Source organism: Danio aesculapii, chromosome 3 (genome assembly GCF_903798145.1).
Source record: "Danio aesculapii chromosome 3, fDanAes4.1, whole genome shotgun sequence".
In the NCBI taxonomy this organism is placed as follows: Eukaryota; Metazoa; Chordata; class Actinopteri; order Cypriniformes; family Danionidae; genus Danio; species Danio aesculapii.
In genome coordinates this window covers 3,307,881-3,333,102 of record NC_079437.1, presented here as the reverse complement: position 1 = coordinate 3,333,102, position 25,222 = coordinate 3,307,881, and the positions used below count along the sequence as shown (strand labels likewise).

Here is a 25,222-nt window from a genome sequence, read left to right as displayed (position 1 = left end):
GACTGGAAAAGATTTAAATCACGTTTCTGTGTTATGTTTCATCTGCAACAACAATGTGAACTAATATAAATGTGTGTTTGTACATTAACATCTGAATGTATAGTTATCCAAATATCTGAGGAGATTTCTCAACATGAAGGACTCGTGAATGGCAGATGAACCTGCTGCTGCTTCTCATGGTTGGCAATTAAATATGAAAGAAATGTGGATGATGTGTCGTGATGACAAGAACGTAGTACAAGAATTGGACACAGCAAATTAGTTTAGTATAGAGACTATTGGCCTCGTTTAAATCGGCTTACTAAATCGGAGGAAATTTAATTTCAAAAAGAGTAGACTGGCACTTTAATTTCTCTTCTTTCCTCCCTGTATTTCTTCGAGTTCTTCTCTTTACTGAGGTGTTCCTACCTTGTTTTCTGGATCTGTATCACAACGAGTGATTATCTCTGCTTTCCTGCAGTAGACATCATGTGTCTTAAGTAAACATCTTTAGTGTGGACATGCAACAAAGAAAACACTTTAAAAGTTAATATATTTTACTTATATGACGTAGTAAAGCTGCAGAAATCATTTAACATAAGAAAATGAGTTTTATAATAATATAGACCAATACAAATCATTTTTACAATAAAGTTTTAATAATACAAGTCAACATCAATGCAATACAAGCCTATTTAGCACCATAAAAAGGAAATTGAATACTGAATAGTCGAATCAGCGTGTGTTTATATGATTCTGGATTGTTATCTGGTGCTGCTAATCAGTGGAAGTAAACAAATGAATGGGAGAGAGAAAAGTCAGTATTTGTGCCATATTTCAAAAGGAGATATAAATAGAAAATAATCCCATATGTTGGGCATGATCCTTCTATCATGAAGAGGGCTGCGCTTTCTACTTAACTAAAATATATTTGCCTGTAATTACTTAACATGAAAAATACTATAGTAAATACTATAGTGTTTGGAAGCATACTATAGATAATTACTTGAATTAAACGGTCGTAGTATAATATTGCTGCGGTAGTACATCACAACTGTAGTAATAAACAAATCATTCAATAGGCTTTAGTTTTGTACGCTATATTAACAATGCCCTACAGTTTACGCTAACGTTACAGCATTTATTAGTTTATCAGTTTACTATGCTACAGCATTCTGTAGTATTCATTAACAGAGTTGTACACATTACACACTTTACTATGTAGTTCAAAAACATGTTTATTATAAATTACTCTAGTTTTCCCCCCATGTGGATATCTTCCAGACATCAGACACGCATACAAGAGTGTGGATCATGGTTTACATTATTATTTGTTTATATTTTTGTTAGGTGGAAAAAGTCCTTCACTATATCAACCATCTAGTTTTGTAGGGTTGCATTTCTTTTTGTTTGGACGATGAACCATCAACAAACATTCACTGCTGCTGCACATCTCAATGTTCATGTTACCAGTGGTGGTTCTAGTTTAAATGGCACCCTTGTCGATCACCCCATATACAACCCCATATGTGGTTGACTTTTTATTACTCCCATTGGAACACGCAATTATTTAAAACAAACAATTCAGACTGCATAAAAACAAACTGAAATGTTACTAATATTTCACTATCTGGACCTGTCATGCTTTTTCATTATTTCATAATATAGCCTAATAAATTACGCCTTGAATTTTATCGGTGTGCATATAAACAACCGGTATTTACACCGGGAGCAGAGCAGTGAGCGTGCAGGTTTTCTGTGTGCATGCGTCAGTTTGCTTTCACCAGCGTTGTTTCGGTTAACATCTTTACATCTTTATTCTGGGATTACCACTCTATATTAATACACTTGCATGAAGTAAATCATATCTCAAAGCTTTTACTGGGGCTCTTTTTTTTGCACCACCTCCCCATGCCACCCTTAGAAAGATGCCGCCCTGGGGTGCGTTTCCCAAAACCATCGTTAGCCAACTAAGGTCGCAAGTTCCATCGTTACAATCGTAGTTTATTGATTTGCTCCAACGAACATTCGCACACTTGAGCACTTGCAACTACAGCTCTGGAGCTGTAGTTAGAAACATAGTTCCTGGCTGTGTTCTATTTCCACTTATCCCCTATGCCCTATTCATTTACAACATTCAAAGTTGGAATTAATAAAAATAAAAACGCATTAAAGTCTTCACTCTTAGGTGTAATTTGCTTTCAAACTATTTTTACAGTTCAGTTTTAGCGATCTTCATGTTTACAATTGCGCTCCCTTCACAGTGCACTTTGAAAACAGTGATTTCATTTTGAACACAGCCTCATGGCGAAAGCTATAGGTGACCTGTTATTTAAAAGCGGAATTTATGTTACGTCTCCAAAGCTTGTGAAAACGAAAAGCATACGTTAATTCTTTTAATTTATAGTAGGTTATTTATTAAGTATCTGTAATGTATATGACATGGGCCAGCTGGTTAGAACTTTCTGCAATGGTTTACGTGTCAAATTGTAAAAGTAGACTTTTCAAATAAATAAAAAATAAACAATATCCTACTTAATAATAATAATCATCGTCATCATTAATATTATTATTAAAGTAGGATTTTTCATTTCTAATAAAGAATAAATATTACATTTCATTTTATAATAAATAGCCTCATTATTTATAGGATTTATATATGATATTAGAATAGTGTTAACTTTTGTAAGTGATTATATGTTTTAGAATAGAATATGTAATGTTCAACTTCTCAATATTATTAGTAAAGTAAACACAGGCCCTATATGTGCCATTTACTTATATTTCAGTTATGGAAAGCGAGTGCAGGTTTTTACCAAATCTAATATTGGATTTTATTTTAAATGCGTGTGTTTGTGTAAAACAATTTAATTTGCACAAAGAAATGATGGGGTTCCTCTCTAAAGTAGTAGTTACTCCACCCCGTTTAGAACATCATTATGGGCGTTTTACGTAATAACTAACGTGGTTCAAGCAATGGATCTGCGACAGAGAAACTATGCGTTTTGGGTAACGCTCAACGAGTTACGTCGTTATTTGGGAAACGCACCCTTGGGTGATTGCTAGGCCCACACGGAATCTGCGCGGCCAGAATTCCGCAGATTTTTAGCCCATCATTAATTCTGTTTATTTGTGTAAATTTATAGTAATTCAGTTTTTAAATTATTTTCAGTAACATTATCGACCAATATGAAAATATGAATGATTTATTCGCAATAAAGTTTGTAAAGTAATATTTAATGTATTTTAACAGAGATATTATATGAGGCACTTGCATCGTTTACCAAGTAAAGTGGATTTAATTTGATTTGCATAGTAAACATTAAATAAAACGTTAAAAGTTATTGTTTTTTTATTTCATATATTAGGTTTTTAGTTACGATACTCTCAAAATCATTCAGCATAAATCTACAGATTTTTAACAAAATTCTGCGTTGAAATATCCCAAAATGTTCGCAGATTCTGTCTGGACCTAGCGATCGCCAATATTACCCATTAAGTCCGCCACTGCACGTAATGGCTGAAACTCCAGTAAATACTTGGATTATTGCAAAACAAGACAGAGATTTCATTAATGCGATTAAATTGCAGGGTATGTTATTTATATTCTCGTGGATTTTGTATACATGTGGTGGTGTGTATCTGATTTTTATATAACACATGAACATATTTATACACATAGCTAGATCTGAATTATCGCGTTCAAAAGAGTTTTCTAGGATGTATTGAATAAATGTTTATTAAACGCCACCTTTTCTTCTTTTCAGCCAGTTTCTTTAACTTTCCCCCTCTTTATGAGCTAAAACTTTTGGAGTTCTATAAAAGCTGTTTGCAATTTCTTATTTTGGCCGCTTTAACAATTATGAACAACATAAAACAGAAACAATCTACAAACATGGCTGGCCAACGTCAGGCCAACGTCAAAAATAGAAAGGCTTCATCTGCAGCAACGTTAAGTAATATAAAGGCGTGTTTGGATATTACCTTCTGAATGCATGATTATTCAAATACCTGAGGAGATTTCTCCGGATGAAAGACTCGTGAATGACAGATTAACCTGCTGCTGAATCTACAATATAGAAGGTAATTAAATATGAAAGAAATGAGGATGATGTGTTGAGATGAATGAAAGGGGATGCAATTAAGCAACGTAACGGTCCATTAATGAGGAAGTAGTATGTCCCAAAATGTGCATACTCTTCTGTTACATGCTCAAAAGTGCCCCAACTCCTTTTTCTTCACAAAAGTATATACGTTTAGAACGTAAAACTCTGCGAATTGGGACACAGCAAATGAGTTTAGTACGGAGAAGATCAGACTCATTTAAAACGACTTACTAAATCAGAGGAGTTTGTCTTCAAAAAGTAGATTTAGTTTCTCTCATTTTTCATATGGTGCGTCTCCTCCATCAGGCCTGAAATAAAAATAACGCAATAGACAACTAAGAAAACACGATAACTTGGTGCAATTTATAAATCATGCGAGGCACACTGATATTTCACTGATATAAGAGGGATACAAAGTTAGCGTTAGCTCTACTATAAAAGATCTGGGTGTCATATTAGACAGCAATGAAAATCATATATCCCATGTCACAAAAACTGCCTTCTTTCATCTGAGAAATATCGCTAAGTTACAAAATATGCTATCCATCTCAGATGCAGAAAAGCTAGTCCATGCTTTTATGACTTCTAGGCTGGATTACTGTAATGCTCTGTTTGCTGGCTGCCCAGCATCCTCTATTAACAAACTTCAGCTAGTACAAAATGCAGCTGCCAGAGTTCTTACCAGGTCTAGAAAATTTGATCACATCACCCCAATTTTATCCTCCTTACACTGGCTGCCTGTTAAGTTTCGTATTGAATTTAAAATATTGCTTCTTACATATAAAGCTTTAAATAATCTAGCTCCTGTTTATCTAACCAATCTTCTGTCTCGCTACAATCCAACTCAAAACTCAGGGCTTCTGGTAGTACCTAGAATAGCAAAGTCGAGTAAAGGAGGTCGAGTCTTCTCATTTATGGCTCCTAAACTCTGGATTAGCCTTCCTGATAATGTCCGAGGCTCAGACACACTCTCGCAGTTTAAACCTAGATTAAAGACCTATCTTCTTAGAGAAGCATACACTCAATGCATCACTTAGCGGTATGATACATGAATGTGCTCCACGCATCTCGTTTATATACACTATGAACAGCAGCTATGCTAATTATTCTTGATTTTTACCTGGGGATACTCATCCCAAGGCTCCCAGAGATTATGCAGTGCCACTGATGCTAGCACGAGGGAGAACGTGTAAACTCCACACAGAAACGTCGGCTGGCTTGGTAAGGACTAGAACCAGTGACGTTCTTGCTGTGAGGCAACAGTGCTAACCACTAGGCCACCGTGTCACCCATCTAGAAAAGCAAGAGGAGCAGGGGTGGAAGGGGGTATTCTTCAAAACGAAGATGGCTGTGATATGGTACTTAGGGTATTTATAGGGGCTTAAGAATCGTCTGATTGGTGAATCATAAATTGAATAACGCTGGACCGGACGCATGCAATCATAAGCACGTGATCCTCTCGAGATTAGTTTATAAATAAACTTCATGAAAAGAAAGTTGAGACAGACACGTCGCAGATTTGAAGGAACAAAACACAGTGTGAGGTATCATCATAAGCATCATAACCAGTGTTTGTTTATTTTTTAGCAAATATCGATTTCGTTTAGTCTCATTTTAATGTGCTGCAGTTGGGAGTGTGACCATATCGGAAACAAATATGGCGGCGAGCGTAACGGAAGTGACTTTTTGGTCCCCATGAATACTGCAAACCAAATTGAAGATTAGAATGAAATGATATAAGTTTGTACAATCTCCGGCTGAAATAATGTTCTTTTTGAGGTCATTTAAGCAGTTGAAAACAGCTTGCCAAAATTTTTGGGGGAATTGGTTTTGCATCCTAAACACCTCTGAGCTACCCATAGTAGCCGCATTTCCACTATCGGGCCAGTGTGAGCCAGGGCTTTAAATCGGGCCAGGCCGGGCCAATAGCCCAGGAGGTTGAGAAATGAGGCCGAAATCATGTCGCGTTTCCACTGTCGGGCTAGTTGCTCACAGCGCGTCACGCAAACACCGCCCCCAGAACGTCCCCCGAATCAAACGTCACACAACCCGTCACACAACCCGCCCACTTCAGCGGGAACAAAAAACTCAAATTATAACCACAAACACAACCTGGCATCACTACGAGAGCTGGAAGATGGAGAACACCGAAGCGATTGCTTTTTTACTGTTTGTGGTCTGTTGGTGTAAGGCCAGACAGCGATCCCTGGATAAGGACATTCGAGTTCGGCGGCATTTAACGACGTCTATTTGCCTCTGAACATTTTCCTCGGCCCAAATGTTCAGAAGAGCCCTGGTGTCCTCAACTGACCAGTACTGTCTGCTATCCATTTTTTCTTCTTCTTAGTGAGTTGATCAAGTGCGATAGCAAAACAAATGTAAGGGAAGAAAGCATCTTGTCTCCTCTTTACCTGACAGGAAAACTCCGCCTTTGTACGTAACCCCGCCCCGAAGCCCCAGTTGGCCCTCCTTGGCCCAAGGTATTCGGCGGGCCGAAAAAGGCCGGACGCTGGCCGCAAGGAAGCCCCGCTTTGGCCCGATTACGCCCCGGAAGTGATAGTGGAAACGCGACTGGCCTTGGCTCGCCCTGGCTCGCTTGCTGGCGCGATAGTGGAAACGCGGCTAGTGATTACACAATCAGTTGGCGTGTCCTGAAGCTCAGCATTCTTTGATGTATGGTTTCTTACCATGGAGTTGTTTCTCATTCAGGGGGTCAGACAAAGAACATAATCCAAAACCTCAACACCAGCCACATGAACACACTGGAGAGTGAAGCGGCAGAGCTGTACAGATGTATCCACAGAGAGATTTTAAATACTCGGAGGGGGGCACACACCAGACCAGAAGCCCACATAGTCACACCACATCTTTTTTATGAACATCCTTTGCATTCAAAAAGATGTTATGCTGTATTTATGTCATGTGTGCAGCTTTTGGTCCATGTGTTTCTTAAGCTGCACCAAATGAGCGAACCTCTGTAGACACTGATCACATCTGTAAGGTTTCTCTCCAGTGTGAATCCTCTCATGCGTTTTCAGATGTGGTAACTGACTGAATCTCTTGTCGCAGTGTGAACACTTGTACGGTTTCTCTCCAGTGTGAATCCTCTCATGTCTTTTCAGATGTTCTGACTGATTAAACCTCTTGTTGCAGTGTGAACACTTGTAAGGTTTCTCCCCAGCGTGACTCCTCTGGTGCAGTTTCAATTCTCCAGATGTAATAAAGGTTTTCTCACACTCAAAGCAAACATACTCTCTCACACCAGTGTGGCTCTTCATGTGTATATTATGCTGTGATAATCGGCCGAAACTCTTCCCACACTGAGTGCATGTGAATGGTTTCTCTCCAGTATGGATCCTCATGTGTAGACTAAGGGATGATAATTGGCTGAAATTCTTCCCACACTGAGTGCATTTGAATGGTTTCTCTCCAGTGTGCATCATCATGTGGTGATTAAGGTTTGATAATTGGCTGAAACTCTTCCCACACTGAATGCATGTGAATGGTTTCTCTCCAGTGTGGATCTTCATGTGTTGATTAAGGTTTGATGATTGGATGAAGCTCTTCCCACACTGAATGCAAGTGAATGGTTTCTCTCCAGTGTGGATCCTCATGTGTAGATTAAGGGACGATGATTGGCTGAAATTCTTCCCACAGTGAGTGCATGTGAATGGTTTCTCTCCAGTGTGGATTCTCATGTGTAGATTAAGGGATGCTGATTGGCTGAAACTCTTCCCACACTGAGTGCATCTGAATGGTTTCTCTCCAGTGTGGATCATCATGTGTAGATTGAGGGATGATGATTGGCCGAAACTCTTCCCACACTGAGTGCATGTGAATGGTTTCTCTCCAGTGTGGATCTTCATGTGTTTATTAAGGTTTGATAATTGGCTAAAGCTCTTCCCACACTGAGTACATGTCAATGATTTCTCTCCAGTGAGAATCATATTCATGTGAATCTTAAGATATTTTTCCTCAACTTTGACATGATGTTCCTCTTTACTCGCCACATTCTCTTCAATTAGGTCTGAAATGAAAAAAACTGGTTTTTATTAAGTATTTAAAACTCTTATCAAAAGCTGAAGTCAAAAGGTGTTAAAATCATTCTCTACACAAGCTGAAATTGATTTTAATTCCGTTGATCATCAGTTACAGTGCAAAAAAGCTTAGTTTCTACCTTTTATATGGAGTATAGTGTGTGTGTGTGTGTGAGAGAGTGTGTGTAAGACACATTTGCACACTTACCTTGACATGTTTGAGAAAAAAGAATCACCTCAGCTCTCAGTGCATTTCTGCATGCACACTATAATTTGCTGTGTTACTCCATAGAACTCAATATAACAGCCCAAAATGTTTTTGCACTGGCCTATATAAGGGTTAATTTTGCCAACTGATGATCAACAGTAAAGATGACAAATTGTCCCCCTTCTCAACTAGGTAAACCACCAACAATCAAAAGTGCATGATTATTTGGCGTCATGGCTTTACAATCAAAAATGTGATTATCACTAAAGTCAATGGGGTAGAAACAGCCACAAACATATTGAAAGTGTAGTCAATTTGAACAATACACAAGGATTTATTGAGCCTTTTTGAAAACAAATGTTCTCTGGTTTAGTAATCTGCACAGATTTATTAAAGGAAAAATAAAACACAGGACCACATAGCCCTGTGAGAAAAGTTTCCCCCGTTAAAACATAACTGGTTTAATCACACCTGAGTTTAATTTCTCTATAGCCACACCCAGACCTGATTACTGCCACACCTGTTAGCAATCAAGAAATCACCTAAATAAGACCTGCCTGACAAAGTGAAGTAGACCAAAAGAGCCTCAAAAGCTAAACATCATGTAGAGATTCAAAGAATTTTGAACAAAAATGAGAAAGAAAATATCTCAGATCTGCCGGTCTGTTACATCACAAACCATTTTTAAGAGAAGTCATTAGTTTAAAGATCATGTCTTGAGCATCTGATTTTTACCTTAGAGCTTGTGTGCTTTTATTCTCTCTGTCTCACTCGTGGTTCATGTACTGCATGTAATGAAAGACAATGACAAGGCGCATTGTTGACTTTTGGTAAAGTGTAGGCTACTATAGCATATAACAATGTTGCTGTTTACATATGATCTCACATTAATGTGTCTACATGTTTTATAGGCTGTAAAATGGCTCAGTTTGGTGCAGAGTAAATCATTATATAAAAATAAAGAAAATCTGTGGGTTTATTTGATTCGTAGATTAGGCTGTGGACCATTAAAAAAACAAAAAATTAAGAACTATTAATAACTAATTTTCACAAATGGAAAAAAGGTTGGTTTGTTGGTTGTACACTAAATCATAAAAACTATAGCCTATTTGTTGTGTTTAGGAGCGGTTCTCAAGCGCGTTCTGATGGAGAGAAAACCCTGACCCTCTGACTTGAGGCTGGTTTGTTTTCAAAGCAGAGCACAATTCAGAAAGTTTTGTTTTGCGGCTTCTTTCTCCAATTGTGCAAATAAACCGAGGTGTTTAGGACGCGGATCCAGGACAGAGGCAATGTCACTAGGCAATGACTGAATCAGCTGCATATTGTGCGCGAGTGTTGTTGTTGATGTTATAATTGTAATATTTAAGAATATTGTGATATTCAAGGTTTATGAAGTCTCTCCTCCATCTTTAAAAGTTCTCCGTAGTCGTCTTTACAAAACAAACACCGCTGTCAACTCATCAGAAACCCCAACTCTGCTTTCATTTGATTAGAGAATGAAAGACGCGACTGACATAACGCAGTTAAAAAAAGGAAACTCAGAGCGGGAAAAGTGCGAGCGCACAGCATGCTTGCAGCAAAAACACAAGGCGTGCAGGGCACATAAGCAACATGCAAAACATTCGTGGCTGTTATAAACTATTCAAAAGATGAGTCTCTCCATGCAAAAAAAGCATTTGGTGTGATCGGCCCCTTATCGGTTTATCGGTGTGATCGGTGATCGGTTTATCCAAGATGGCGCCGATGACGATGGCAGCCTCCGTGTCATACTCTGCAGTAGTGTTTGTGTTTTTGTTAGTTTGTCCTGTCTCGAGTCATATTCCTACAATTAGTTTCACCAGAGACGAATTGTTGGACATTCGGGCACATACACCACCGAATATTTTTCCATACCTGGATTTATCTGATGTTCTGTTGGACATCGTAGTCGGCGGAGCCGCAGTGCTACTCAAATGCTTTCAAGCGCGCAGACGAGGAAAGCGTGCAGGCGCGCTTGTGAAACTCAGACAGCGCGGATTTCGGACCGCGCTGCCTAGCATCCATCTAGCAAATCTCCACTCTCTACCCAACAAAATAGACGAACTCATTCTGCTCTCTTAGACAAACAGGGATTTTCTGCATTCAGCTGCTCTGTGTTTCACGGAAACCTGGCTGAACGACACCATACCGGACAACGCGCTTCACCTACCGGGCTATCAGCTGTTCAGAGCGGATCGCGACGAAGAATCAACGCGGAAATCACGCGGTGGCGGGACGAGCTTTTACATCAATGAAAGGTGGTGTACAGATGTAACAGTTTTAAAGAAGATGTGCTGTCCAGATCTCGAAGCACTGTTTATTAACTGTAAGCCTTTTTACTCCCTGCACGAGTTCTGCTCGTTCATCCTCGTCAGTGTTTACATTCCTCCGCTCACGCACACGAGTCTGGCGATACAGAAACTAGCTGATCAGATCACGGTGTTAGAGCAACAACACCCGGACTCTGTTTTAATCATTCTCGGGGATTTTAACAAAGCAAAACTGTCCCGTGAACTGCCAAAATATAGACAGCATGTTACATGTCCCACAAGAGACAGAAATATTCTGGATCACTGCTATAATACAATAAAGGATGCATACCGCTCCGTCCAACGAGCAGCTTTGGGACACTCTGACCATTGTTTGATTCATCCCATTCCAACCTACAGGCAGAAACTGAAAACAGCCAAACCTGTATTAAGATCTGTGAAAAGATGGACTAACGAAACAGAGCGGGATCTACAAGCTGTTTCGACCTCCCTGACTGGAGTGTTTTTGAAGCTGCTGCAAACGATCTGGATGAGCTTACAGAGACTGTAACATCTTATATCAGTTTCTGTGAAGACGTGTGCATTCCTACCAGGACTCAACTCACATACAACAATGACAAACCATGGTTCACTGTAAAACTCAGACAGCTACGTCAGGCCAAGGAGGTTGCTTACAGGAATGGGGATAGGGCCTTGTATAAGCAGGCCAAATACACACTTTAAAAGGAGATCAGAGTCACAAAAAGGAACTATTCTGAGAAACTAAGGGGTCAGTTCTCTTCCAGCGACTCAGCATCCGTGTGGAAAAGTCTGAAAAACATCAAACTACAAGACACCATCCCCAGCACTGTAGACAATGAACGACTTGCAAATGACCTGAATGAGTTTTACTGCCGGTTTGAGAAAACCCCCCACACCCACTCTGAACTGCTCTTCACGCCACCATTAACACCTCCACCACCCCCTGCCTCCCCCATACCTGCCCTACAGTTCAGTGAAGAGGAGGTGTGCCAGGTCTTCCGGAAACAGAAGAGGAAAAAAGCACCAGGCCAGATTTTATAACACCAGCCTGTTGAAAATCCTGTGCTGACCAACTGGCCCCCATCTTCACCCTGATCTTCAACAGATCACTGGAGCTGTGTGAAGTGCCCTCCTGCCTCAAACGCTCTACCATCATCCCCATACCAAAGAAACCCAAACTTACAGGACTAAATGACTACAGACCGGTGGCACTAACATCTGTGGTCATGAAGTCCTTTGAAAAACTGGTGCTGGCCCACCTGAAGGACATCACTGAACCCTCACTGGACTCTCTTCAGTTTGCCTACAGAGCAAACAGGTCTGTGGATGATGCAGTAAATATGGGACTGCATTATGTTCTGCAACATCTAGACAGACCAGGGACCTATGTGAGGATCTTGTTTGTTGACTTCAGCTCGGCGTTTAACACTATCATCCCAAAACTTCTCCTGCCCAAATTAACTCAGCTCTCTGTGCCCAACTCTGTCTGTCAGTGGATCAACAGCTTCCTAAAGGACAGGCAGCAGCTGGTGAAGCTGGGAAAATTCTCATCTAGTATCCGCACAATCAGCACTGGCGCCCCCCAGGGGTGTGTCCTCTCCCCACTGCTCTTCTCCCTGTACACCAATGACTGCACTTCAAAAGACTCCTCTGTGAAGCTCTTGAAGTTTGCAGACGACACCACAATTATCGGCCTCATTCAGGACGGTGACGAGTCTGCTTACAGACAGGAGGTTAAGGAGTTGGCTGTCTGGTGTAGCCACAACAACCTGGAGCTCAACACGCTCAAAACAGTGGAGATGATAGTGGACTTCAGGAGAAACCCCCCTGCTCTCCCCCCACTGAGCATCATGGACAGCATTGTGGCAGCAGTGGAGTCATTCAGGTTCCTGGGCACCCCCATCTCTCAGGACCTGAAGTGGGACACTCACATTGACTCCATTGTCAAAAAAGCTCAACAGAGGCTGTACTTTCTTCGTCAGCTGAGGAAGTTTGACCTCCCAAAGGAGCTCCTGAAACAGTTCTACACCTCCATCATTGAATCAGTCATCTGCACATCAATAACTGTCTGGTTTAGCTCAGCTACTAAATACGACCTCCAAAGACTACGTCGAATAGTTCGGACTGCTGAGCGAATCACTGGTACAACCCTTCCTACTCCCCAAGAACTGTACTTATCCAGAGCGAGCAGAAGGGCTGCCAAAATCACTCTGGACCCCTCACACCCAGCACACTGCCTCTTTGAACTTTTACCTTTTGGTCGACGCTACAGAGCACTGTGCACCAGAACAGCCCGACACAGAAAACAGTTTCTTCCCTCAGGCAATCCATCTCATGAACACTTGATGATAATAATTGTGGAACCAACATCACTACTTGCCATACACTTTTATACACATATTCACTTATTTAACAACACACTTTACATGCCAATTTGCACATAACAGCTGCACATATAACGTTGTATATAGTAATAAACATGTACATACACTTGTCAATCTGTATATTTGCACTCACTACTTACTTCTATTTTTTAAAAATATTTATTATCTGTTTTTTGTCCTGTCTCTGTAATCCTGTTGCACTGTAGAAGCTCTGTCACCAAAACAAAATCCTAGTATGTGTGAACATACCTGGCAATAAAAGCTCTTTCTTTATTTATTTCTTATGCAGCCAAACTTAACAAAATACATAAAATAATATTTTTTAATCGTTTAACTGATATCATTAATCAGTTAAAAACACCGCCTTTTGGTTCCCTAAAAGACAAGCAAATAAACTCATATTGTAGGACTCCTCATTTACTCTCAAGGCCATCGTATACCCCGGTATACCACACTGACAGCCCATTAGAGGCTGGACTTGTCAAGGTGAGAATTGGCTATGAATATTCATAAGGAAGGCCCACCCAAGCATACAGACTTTATAGCAAAAGAGTGTCTTATCTGATGTAAATCAATATATTGTTTAAAGTGAATGAGCAAACAGGGGGATTTTCAGATCATCTGGAGGCAAAAACTCTAACCATTATCAATTAGTTAAAAAAGCTGTATAAACACATTTATGACCTGCTGTTTAGCTTGATTTCTGTGACTCCACACACACACATGCTGCTTGTATATTATTTTAGCATAGTGTGTGCTTAATACAGTGTCATCAGACTTTAGCCTTATTATATTTTTTATATTATAATGTTTAACAAATCTCTTTTTACTTACCATTTGATCAAAACATGGGAATAAAAGACAACTGAGCTTCACTCCTTATTTTTTACCTTTACTTTTCTTTGTCTTCATATAAAATCATTTGTTTTTTGTGCTTGTTCAGTAAATCAGATCAACTGTTCAAATCTTTTGATCATTATTGTTCTTCAGGCTTATTAATGAAGAATCAGGAATAAACACCAACCTATTTGTTGTTCAGTATCTTCATGTTTAATTCTGCAGGGTTCTGGATCACTCATGTTCTCGCTGTCCTTCAGTAAACTCTTCACTCGAGCCTGATGGAAATATTCCAGTATTGATAACAGAAACACTTGCATTAAATATTCAGTATATAATTTACAATCATAACCGTTTCCTAAACATCATTAACTGTATTAAAAACATACAAACAACAACAACAAAAACAACAACAACAACACTGATAAAATGTCTTAAAGTCCAATCAATGATAATATTGTAAGATTCCTCCAGAAAACACATTTTTAAAACATTTGACTCAAAATATTTCCTGAATTAAAACACTCTCTAATATCATTTTATAAATGCATCCTATTAAAATATATTTTATCATCAAAATATTCTTACACAAGCTACAAATAGGCGTTTCTTCCCTGTTCAATAAATGTATGCGCAGGTATTGAGTGGCCGATTCTACATCTCATGTGTGCAGCGTGATCATGTCTCTGATTGTTTACATTTATCTCTCAATATTTTAATGAATTAAGTGTTTTATATTATTATACTAATCCCAAATTCTGTTTTACTGCTAAATAAAGTGTTTGCGTCTCTTCAAGTGTTTACACAAGCATATGTTCAGTTAAAAAGTCAATATTCAATATAATCAACATTAAACTACCTCTTAGTGAATGAATTAGATGGAGATACAAATGAAAGGTGTCCAGATAACCCGTGAGTAAAACATTACAAGAGTGTTTACAGCGTAGCATCGAGCTAAAAACAAGAGAGTATATTAGCATTGACCACATATGTTACAGCAGTTCAAACCGCAAGATAATTCCCGCAAGTCTGCGAACGCTACTATGGTCAGATATCATACACTTACTCTGAATAGACGAACAACACCCGTAACATCAGAGGAATTAAAGCAAGTAATAATCAAACAGCGAAGCTCAGCTCTCTCTGATCTCCGCCTCAGAATAAGCGCCGTGGGCGGGATATTTGGCTGCACGTTGATCAGCGAAAGCCGATTGGCTGCCTTTAGGTGGCTCAGCGAAAGCTGATTGGCTGCAGGTATACAAGTCAGGAGAAATAGTAAGTGGTTTGTTTTGGGAGTGCACCTATTATCAAGTGTTTTGGGTTGACTTTATATTTTCTTAAAATAATGTTTAAACTACGTTAAGCGTTTTAGAATGTAGCAACTTAATTTAGCTTAGCATTAGCAAAACTTTGAACTTGCTTTCATGTAATGGATTCAGGACTAACGTTATATTTCAGTCAGGATAGCGTGAAATTTGCATTTTAATTTCTTTATCTTGGTTTTGTGCGATAGACTCTGAAAATATGAACATAAAGAAGGTAAGAAACATAAATAAGGAAACATATACCCATGAGAAGTGTTTAGTTGACACCGTGGTAATATGCTCGTTTGAGGTCCGCTCGCCTTAACTGCAATGTAGACGAGAGCAGGTGGCTGCAGTGAGAGGAGGACTCAAAAAAATACAGCAGAAATCAGACTTTTTAACTTTATAGTATATATTATAGTGTTTTTGAACATGTTTTTTTTTTCAGAATTGGGTTATGTTCATAGTTGTTGTGATACCAGAGCAGCTATAGAATTACTTTTTTATTATATGGTTCAAAAGCACTATAGTATTGCTATAAAATACTCAGGCCCGGATTAAGAATTCAGAGGCCCCTGGCTGCACCCCTAGTTGAATTAAAAAATAAGATTTATATATCTATCTATCTATCTATCTATCTATCTATCTATCTATCTATCTATCTATCTATCTATCTATCTATCTGTAATGTATTGCCCGCATTTTTGTAAATAAATGATATACAGTACATATATTTCCAGTCTTCATATAATAAACAAATTTTTAAAGCATTTAAAGCAAACTTAGAAAAAAAATACTAATACATATAGTGAAAATTAATGCATTTTAATATACTTGTTCACGTGCAATGAAGCAGAACTAAAATTTATATTTAAGGGTATTTTTAATGTGTAACTTCTACAAACTTATAATGCATGTGATTTGGATAACACCTCTCCAATCCAGTTCTATGAATCCGAGTCCTTCATAATACACACACTAATTAATGATTCCTACTAGTCTTCCTTAAGATGAAGAGTAGGCAAAATCTGATATGTAGTGGGGGGAAAAAAAGAAGAACGTGTTCATCAGACACTGGATTCGATCTGGATTCATGATCGATCACGTCAAAACATGTTTCCACTACGCCCACCAACTTGTAAACAAAGAGTCGCTGTCATTTCTGGAGGAGATTCACCATCATGACCAAGTTGTGGATTACTTCAGAAGAGCAGCGCGATCAGACGATCATTATCCAGAGGATGATTATGTGTAGAACGGCCATAAATGAGGTTGGTGTCATGATCTCGTTCCTTTTGAGTGTGCATTCACATTGGGCATTGTGAAAATATGCCAATTTTGTTTGATTCAGATGTTTATAAACGAAACTGAGACAGCTGCTGTTTAATTTTATTGGTGATTCCAAAAACGTAATGTAATCGAAAGCTTAGCCAACAGTTTTAAAGAATTTGATGTTTCCCCATTTAGACAGAATGCCTGAGCATACTGCCCGAAAGGGATCTCAAAGATGGCCGCCGAGTGAAATGACTCGCCGTAAAAGAGACTTTGGCGCAACACATTTACAACCCCACCCCCTGCAGTGTAGGGGTGTCAAAGTATTGGAAAACAGTATATGGTCACTCAGCCTTTTCAAACATGATTCGGACATGAAAAATCCTTTCCACTAGAGAAGATGTTTTGCTGTATTTATGTCATGTGTGCCGCTTTTTGTCCATGTGTCTCTTAAGCTGCACCCAATGAACGAAACTCTGTAGACACTGATCACATCTGTATGGTTTCTCTCCAGTGTGAATCTTCTCATGTCTTTTCAGATTTCCTAAATTACTGAATATCTTGTCGCAGTGTGAACACTTGTACGGTTTCTCTCCAGTGTGAATCCTCTCATGTGTTTTCAGATGCGATAACTGACTGAATCTCTTGTCGCAGTGTGAACACTCGTACGGTTTCTCTCCAGTGTGAATCCTCTCATGTCTTTTCAGATGTTCTAACTGATTAAACCTCTTGTTGCAGTGTGAACACTTGTAAGGTTTCTCCCCAGCGTGACTCCTCTGGTGCAGTTTCAATTCTCCAGATGTAATAAAGGTTTTCCCACACTCAAAGCAAACATACTCTCTCACACCAGTGTGGCTCTTCATGTGTATATCATGCTGTGATAATCGGCCGAAACTCTTCCCACACTGAGGGCATGTGAATGGTTTCTCTCCAGTGTGGATCCTCATGTGTAGATTAAGGGACGATGATTGGCTGAAATTCTTCCCACACTGAGTGCACGTGAATGGTTTCTCTCCAGTGTGGATCTTCATGTGTTGATCAAGGTTTGATGATTTGATGAAGCTCTTCCCACACCGAGTGCATGTGAATGGTTTCTCTCCAGTGTGGATCTTCAAGTGTTGATTAAGGTTTGATGATTGGCTGAAGCTCTTCCCACACTGAGAACAAGTGAATGGTTTCTCTCCAGTGTGGATCCTCATGTGTAGATTAAGGGACGATGATTGGCTGAAATTCTTCCCACACTGAGAACAAGTGAATGGTTTCTCTCCAGTGTGGATCTTCATGTGTTGATCAAGGTTTGATGATTTGATGAAGCTCTTCCCACACCGAGTGCATCTGAATGGTTTCTCTCCAGTGTGGATCATCATGTGTAGATTGAGGGATGATGATTGGCCGAAACTCTTCCCACACTGAGTGCATTTGAATGGTTTCTCTCCAGTGTGGATCTTCATGTGTTTATTAAGGTTTGATAATCGGCTAAAGCTCTTCTCACACTGAGTACATGTCAATGATTTCTCTCCAGTGAGAATCATATTCATGTGAATCTTAAGATATTTTTCCTCAACTTTGACATGATGTTCCTCCTCTTTACTCGCCACGTTCTCTTCAATGAGGTCTGAAATGAAAAACAAACAAACTGTTTTTTATTAAGTCTTTAAAACTCTTATCAAAAGGCGCTAAAATCATTGGCTACACAAGCTGTAATTTTGATTTTAATTCCGTTGATCATCAGTTACAGTGCAAAAAGAATCACCTCAGCTCTCAGTGCATTTCTGCATGCACACTATAATTTGCTGTGTTACTCTATAGAACTCTATATAACAGCCCAAAATGTTTTTGCACAGGCCTATCTAAGGGTTAATTCTGCCAACTGATGATCAACAGTAAAGATGACAAATTGTCCCCCTCCTCAACTAGGTAAACCACCAACAATCAAAAATGCATGATTATTTGGCGTCATGGCTTTGCAATCCAAAAATGTGATTATCACTAAAGTCAATGGGGTAGAAACAGCCACAAACATATTGAAAGGGTAGTCAATTTGAACAATACACAAGGATTTATTGAGCCTATTTGAAAACAAATGTTCTCTGGTTTAGTAATCTGCACAGATTTATTAAAGGGAAAACAAAACACAGGACCACATAGCAGCCCCCCCCCCCATCTTTAAGTAACCTCAAGCTGAAGCCAACTTGGGTTCTGCAGCAGAACAATGATCCTGAGCACACCAGCAAGTAAGGGTGCACCAACCAGTTATTAGGTTTAGGGGTCAAACACTTTTTCAGACAGGGTCATGCAGTATTGCAGTAAACCTTTATGCCAAAAGTGCATGATGTGTTTACTTAATGAGTGTGACAAACATGCAAAAGACTCATATTGTAGGACTCCTCATTTACTCTCAAGGCCATGGTATACCCCGGTATATCACACTGACAGCCCATTAGAGGCTGGACTTGTCAAGGTGAGAATTGGCTATGAATATTCATAAGGAAGACCCACCCAAGCATACAGACTTCATAGCAAAAGAGTGTCTTATCTGATGTAAATCAATATATTGTGATGAGATGGAAACCTCATCAAGATGGCGCCGCGGATGGCCGCGTTGGTGTGGAGCTCTTCAGTGTTTGCACTGTTTTTGTTAGTCTGTCCTGTTTTATGTTTATCGAACACGATCAGTTACACCAGGGACGAGCTGCTGGACATTCGGCAGTGCACACCAACTAATCAAGAACTGGATTTTGATTTTTGTGGCGTTTTGCGGAACATTGTAGTCGGCGGAGCAGCAGCACTGTGGAAAAGCTACAAGACGCGCAAGCGTGGGAAGCGAGCCGGCGCGCTCGTCAGGCTAAGACAGCGCGGCTTCAGAACGGCGCTGCCCAGCATCCACCTGGCGAATCTCCGCTCTCTTCCTAACAAAATGGACGAACTACTTCTGCTCACATGCAAAAACAAGAACTTTAACAACTCTGCTGTCCTGTGTTTCACGGAAACCTGGCTAAACGAAGCCATTCCGGACAGTGCATTAAACCTACCGGACTTTCAGCTGTACAGAGCAGATCGCGATACGGAGTCAACAGGCAAAACGCGCGGTGGTGGGACATGCTTTTACGTCAACAGAAGGTGGTGTACGGATGTAACTGTGTTAAAGAAGATGTGCTGTCCTGATGTGGAAGTGCTTTTCATTAACTGTAAGCCGTTTTATTCACCAAGAGAGTTTTCCTCGTTCATTCTCGTCTGTGTTTACATTCCACCACAAGCACACGTGAGTACTGCGCTGCAGCAGCTGGCTGATCTGATCACAGAGACAGAACAACAACACCCGGACTCTGTTTTTATCATACTTGGGGACTTTAATCAGGCAAAACTCACACATGAGCTGCCTAAATTCAAACAGCACATTACATGCCCCACCAGAGACAATAACATTTTGGACCATTGCTACACCACAATAAAGGATGCATATCGCTCCGTCGCCAGAGCAGCTCTAGGACTCTCCGATCACTGCCTGGTTCATCTTATACCAACTTACAGGCAAAAACTTAAAACTACTAAGCCAGTATTAAGGACTGTCAAGAGATGGACCAACGACACAGAGCAGGTCTTACAAGCCTGTTTTGAATGCACTGACTGGAATGTTTTTGAAGCTGCAGCCACAGATCTGGACGAGCTCACAGAGACTGTAACATCATACATCAGTTTCTGTGAGGAGTTATGCATCCCTACCAGGACCTACTTGTCATTTAACAATGATAAACCATGGTTCACACCAAAACTCAGACAGCTTCGTCAGGCCGAAGAGGATGCTTACAGGAGTGGTGACAGGATCCTGTACAATCAGGCCAGGAACACATTGACAAAGGAGATTGGTGTGGCTAAGAAAAGCTATGCCAAAAAGCTGCAAAACCAGTTTTCAGCTAACGACCCTGCATCACTGTGGAGAGGCTTAAAAGATTTTACTAATTACAAGACACCATCCCCCAGTATCGACAGCAATAAACATATTGCAAACGAGCTGAATATGTTCTAGTGTAGATTTGACACCTCTGACCAGACACCTCACACCCGCCTGGACCATCTCCCTACACAGCCATCAACACCACATCAACACAGCCTGGACCATCTCCCCACACAGCCATCAACACCACATCAACACAGTCCGGACCATCTCCCTACACAGCCATCAACACCACATCAACACAGCCCGGACCATCTCCCTACACAGCCATCAACACCTCCAGCCATCTTCCTCTCCCCCCCTGCACTTCAGATCAGTGAGGATAATGTGCGCCAGATCTTCAGTAAACAGAAGAGAAGGAAAGCACCAGGGCCAGATGGTGTCTCACCAGCCTGTCTGAGAACCTGCGCTGACCAGCTGGCTCCCTTTTTCTCACAGATCTTCAATAGATCACTGGAACAGCGCAAAGTTCCATCCTGCTTTAAGCGCTCCACTATCATCCCAATCCCGAAGAAGCCAAAGATCACAGGACTCAATGACTACAGACCTGTGGCCTTAACATCTGTGGCCATGAAGTCATTCGAAAGACTGGTGCTAGCATATCTTAAAGACATCACTGGACCCCTGCTGGACCCCCTGCAGTTCGCCTATATAGCAAACCGGTCTGTGGATGATGCAGTCAACATGGGACTGCATTATACCCTACAACATCTGGACAAACCAGGGAACTACGCAAGGATTCCGTTTGTGGACTTCAGCTCTGCCTTTAACACCATCGTCCCATCACTGCTTGAGTACAAACTGACCCAGCTCTCTGTTCCTAGCTCTGTCTGTCAATGGATCACCAGCTTTCTGACAGATAGACAACAGCTAGTCAGAATGGGCAAAATCCCATCCGACAGCCGCACCATCAGCACTGGTGCCCCCCAGGGATGTGTTCTCTCCCCACTGCTCTTCTCTCTGTACACCAACGACTGCACTGCAAAAGACCCCTCAATCAAACTCATTAAGTTTGCAGACGACACTACTGTTATCGGCCTCATCCGGACCGGTGACGAGTCTGCATACACACAGGAGGTGGAGCGGTGTTATGGTGCAGATACAACAACCTGGAGCTGAACACGCTAAAAACAGTGGAGATGATAGTGGACTTCAGGAGAAACCCCCCTGCACTCCCCCCAATCACCATCATGAACAACACTGTGGCTGCAGTAGAGTCATTCAGGTTCCTGGGCACCACCATCTCTCAGGATCTGAAGTGGGACATTCATATAGACTCTATTTTGAAGAAAGCCCAGCAGAGACTGTACTTCCTTCGTCAGCTGAGGAAGTTCAACCTGCCACAGGAGCTGCTCGTACAGTTCTACTCAGCTGTCATCCAATCCATCCTCTGCACTTCAATCACCGTCTGGTTCCGCTCAGCTGCCAAAACCGACCTCCGTAGACTACAGCGAATAGTCCGGACTGCTGAACGAATCACTGGCACAACCCTTCCTACACTTTAAGAACTGTACTCTTCCAGAGTGAGTAAAAGGGTTCGCAAAATCACTCTGGACCCCTCACACCCAGCACACTACCTGTTCGAACTGTTACCGTCTGGTCGGCGCTTCAGAGCACCAAGCACAAAAACAGCCAGACACAGGAAAAGTTTCTTTCCTCAGCTGATCTACCTTATGAACAGTTAAATATTCCCCTACTGTGCAATAAATGTGCAATACTTTCTCATACGCACTTGTACACAGCACCTTATATCAATATACAATGCAATACCTTCTACATTCGCACTTGTACACAGCACCTTATAACCTGTATATTTATAACAATCTGTACATACAACTCAACATCCAGGTTTCTTCACTAACCATATCTGTTTAATGTTTATCATTTTTTTTTCATATTTATTTTGTGTTGTCACTTGTCACTTTATGTACACTGGAAGCTTCTGTAGCCAAAACAAATTCTATGTGTGTGTGAAGCACACTTGGCAATAAAACTGATTCTGATTTAAAGTGAATGAGCAAACAGGGTGATTTTCAGATCATCTGGAGGCAAAAAACTCTAACCATTATCAATTAGTTAAAAAAGCTGTAAACACATTTATGACCTGCTGTTTAGCTTTGTTTCTGTGACTCTACACACACATATGCTGCTTGTATATTATTTTAGCACAGTGTGTGCTTAATACAGTGTCATCAGACTTTAGCCTTATTATATTTTTTATATTATGTTGTTTAACAAATCTCTTTTTACTTACCATTTGATCAAAACATGGGAATAAAAGACAACTGAGCTTCACTCCTTATTTTTTACCTTTACTTTTCTCTGTCCTTATGTAAAATCATTTGTTTTTTGTGTTTGTTCAGTAAATCAGATCAACTGTTCAAATCTTTTGATCATTATTGTTCTTCAGGCTTATTAATGAAGAATCAGGAATAAACACCAACCTATTTGTTGTTCAGTATCTTCATGTTTAATTCTGCAGGGTTCTGGATCACTCATGTTCTCGCTGTCCTTCAGTAAACTCTTCACTTGAGCCTGATGAATATTCCTGTATTGATAACAGAAACACTTGCATTAAATATTCAGTACATAATTTACAATCATAACCGTTTCCTAAACATCATTAACTGTATTAAAAACATACAAACAACAACAACAACAACGACAACAACGACAACACTGATAAAAAGTCTTAAAGTCCGATCAATGATAAATATTGTAAGATTCCTCCAGAAAACACATTTTTAAAACATTTGACTCAAAATATTTCCTGAATTAAAACACTCTCTGATCTCTTTTATGAATGCATCCTATTAAAATGTTTTATCATCAAAATATTCTTACACAAGCTACAAATAGGCGTTTCTTCCCTGTTCAATAAATGTATGCGCAAGTATTGAGTGGCCGATTCTACATCTCATGTGTGCAGCGTGATCATGTCTCTGATTGCTTACATTTATCTCTCAATATTTTAATGAATTACGTGTTTTATATTATTATACTAATCCCAAATTCTGTTTTACTGCAGAATAAAGCGTTTTCGAGAGTTTACACAAGCATATGTTCAGTTATAAAGTCAATATTCAATATAATCAACATTAAACTACCTCTTAGTGAATGAATTAGATGGAGATACAAATGAAAGGTGTCCAGATAACCCGTGAGTAAGACATTACAAGAGTGTTTACAGCGTAGCATCGAGCTAAAAACAAGAGAGTATATTAGCATTGACCACATGTGTTACAGCAGTTCAAACCGCAAGATAATTCCCGCAAGTCTGAGAACGCTACTATGGTCAGATATCATACACTTACTCTGAATAGACGAACAACACCCGTAACATAAGAGGAATTAAAGCAAGTAATAATCAAACAGCGAAGCTCAGCTCTCTCTGATCTCCGCCTCAGAATAAGCGCCGTGGGCGGGATATTTTCCTGCACGATGATCAGAGAAAGCCGATTGGCTGCCTTTGGGTGGCTCAGCGAAAGCTGATTGGCTGCCGGTATTCAGTCGGTCAGGAGAAATAGTAAGTGGTTTGTTTTGAGAGTGCACCTATTATCAAGTGTTTTGGATTGACTTTATATTTTCTTAAAAAATGTTTAAACTACGTTAAGCGTTTTAGAATGTAGCAACTTAATTTAGCTTAGCATTAGCCTAATTTTTAACTTGCTTTCATGTAATGGATATATTTCAGTCAGGATAGCGTGAAATTAGCATTTTAATCCCTTTATCTTGGTTTTGTGCGATAGACTCTGAAAATATGAACATAAAGAAGGTAAGAAACATAAATAAGGAAATAAACATATACTCATGAGAAGTGTTTAGTTGACACCGTGGTAATATGCTCGTTTGAGGTCCGCCTCGCCTTAACTGCAATGTAGCCGAGAGCAGGTGGCTGCAGTGAGAGGAGGACTCAAAAAATACAGCAGAAATCAGACTCGGACACTTACAGAATCTTGCTGTTTTACCGCCTGGAAACACCATCAGTAGTGGAGATCGCGGTCGCGTTTTTTAAATCGTGAATCAATGACCTTAAGAAAAAACTACTATGGTCATTTATAGTAAACATTATAGTGTTTTTGAACATGTTTTTTTTTTTCCAGAATTGGGTTATTGTAAGAAAATTTGTTTTTCCTCAGGTCCCTTCACTCTAGTTTTTTGTATCACCAGTGAGTGTCTGCATCAAGACCGTCCAAGCTTGGGAAAGATGAGAAGAAAATCAGCTGAATGGTTCAGTATGATTTTATTCTGACACAAGGGAGGGATGAGCGATCTTATATACACATTGAGGCTCTGCCTGCAGCTGAGCCCTAACACAAAAGAATATTATCATAGAAGGAGGGAAACAGCGATACAGAGACAGCTTACAGCAACCAGGATACGTGAGGATGTGTTTGTGTAGGTATGTGTGCATCTGTGAGCGAGTCAGATAGGGAAAGTTTGCGCAGGAACGGAATGTTCCAGCCACACCGAGATAAGATGAACAGAATATGCATACCCACACACATTTCTGCAGTGTAAAGACACAGTAGAGAGAACAAGAAAAACAGGCTGTAAAAACAGTAGAATACACACACATAATAATTAAATCCTTGAGTTATGTTTATAGTTGTTGTGATACCAGAGCAGCTATAGAAATACTTTTTTATAATATGGTTCAAAAGCACTATAGTACTGCTATAAAATACTCAAGCCCGGATTTAGAATTCAGAGGCCTCTGGGCACAATGTCTTGTTGTAAGCCCCTGGCTGCACCCAATTGAATTAAAAAATAAGATGAATATAAAATATATATATATATATATATTTTTTTTTTTTTTTTTTTTTAATTT

The 25,222-nt window shown here is 40.0% G+C and overlaps 1 protein-coding gene and 1 pseudogene across 2 annotated transcripts; both read right to left on the bottom strand.

The window, feature by feature from the left end:
* Positions 1-653: 653 nt before the first annotated feature.
* On the bottom strand, positions 654-15,763 carry LOC130220677 (gastrula zinc finger protein XlCGF8.2DB-like). 2 transcript variants are annotated; one of them, XM_056452896.1, is made up of 3 exons: positions 14,927-15,763; positions 14,048-14,138; positions 654-8,112 (listed from the first exon to the last, which is right to left on the bottom strand). In XM_056452896.1, exons 2-3 carry the CDS (start codon positions 14,100-14,102, stop codon positions 7,004-7,006), a joined length of 1,164 nt encoding a protein of 387 aa, XP_056308871.1. In that variant the 5' UTR covers positions 14,103-14,138; positions 14,927-15,763; the 3' UTR covers positions 654-7,003. The 2 variants fall into 2 exon arrangements, with proteins under 2 accessions (XP_056308871.1, XP_056308870.1); XM_056452895.1 differs by lacking the exon at positions 14,927-15,763 and having other exon boundaries at positions 14,048-14,307.
* Positions 15,764-16,023: 260 nt separating this feature from the next.
* Positions 16,024-25,222, bottom strand: part of LOC130216691 (zinc finger protein 721-like) — a 33,374-nt pseudogene continuing 24,175 nt past the window's right edge.

Bases quoted from the DNA above. Each gene is read 5' to 3' on its own strand.
- LOC130220677 (XM_056452895.1), bottom strand. From the start codon at position 14,180: ATGCAAGTGTTTCTGTTATCAATACTGGAATATTTCCATCAGGCTCGA. The intron at 8,113-14,047 runs GTTGGTGTTTAT...TTTTCATTTCAG, and splicing joins AGATACTGAACAACAAATAG to ACCTAATTGAAGAGAATGTG.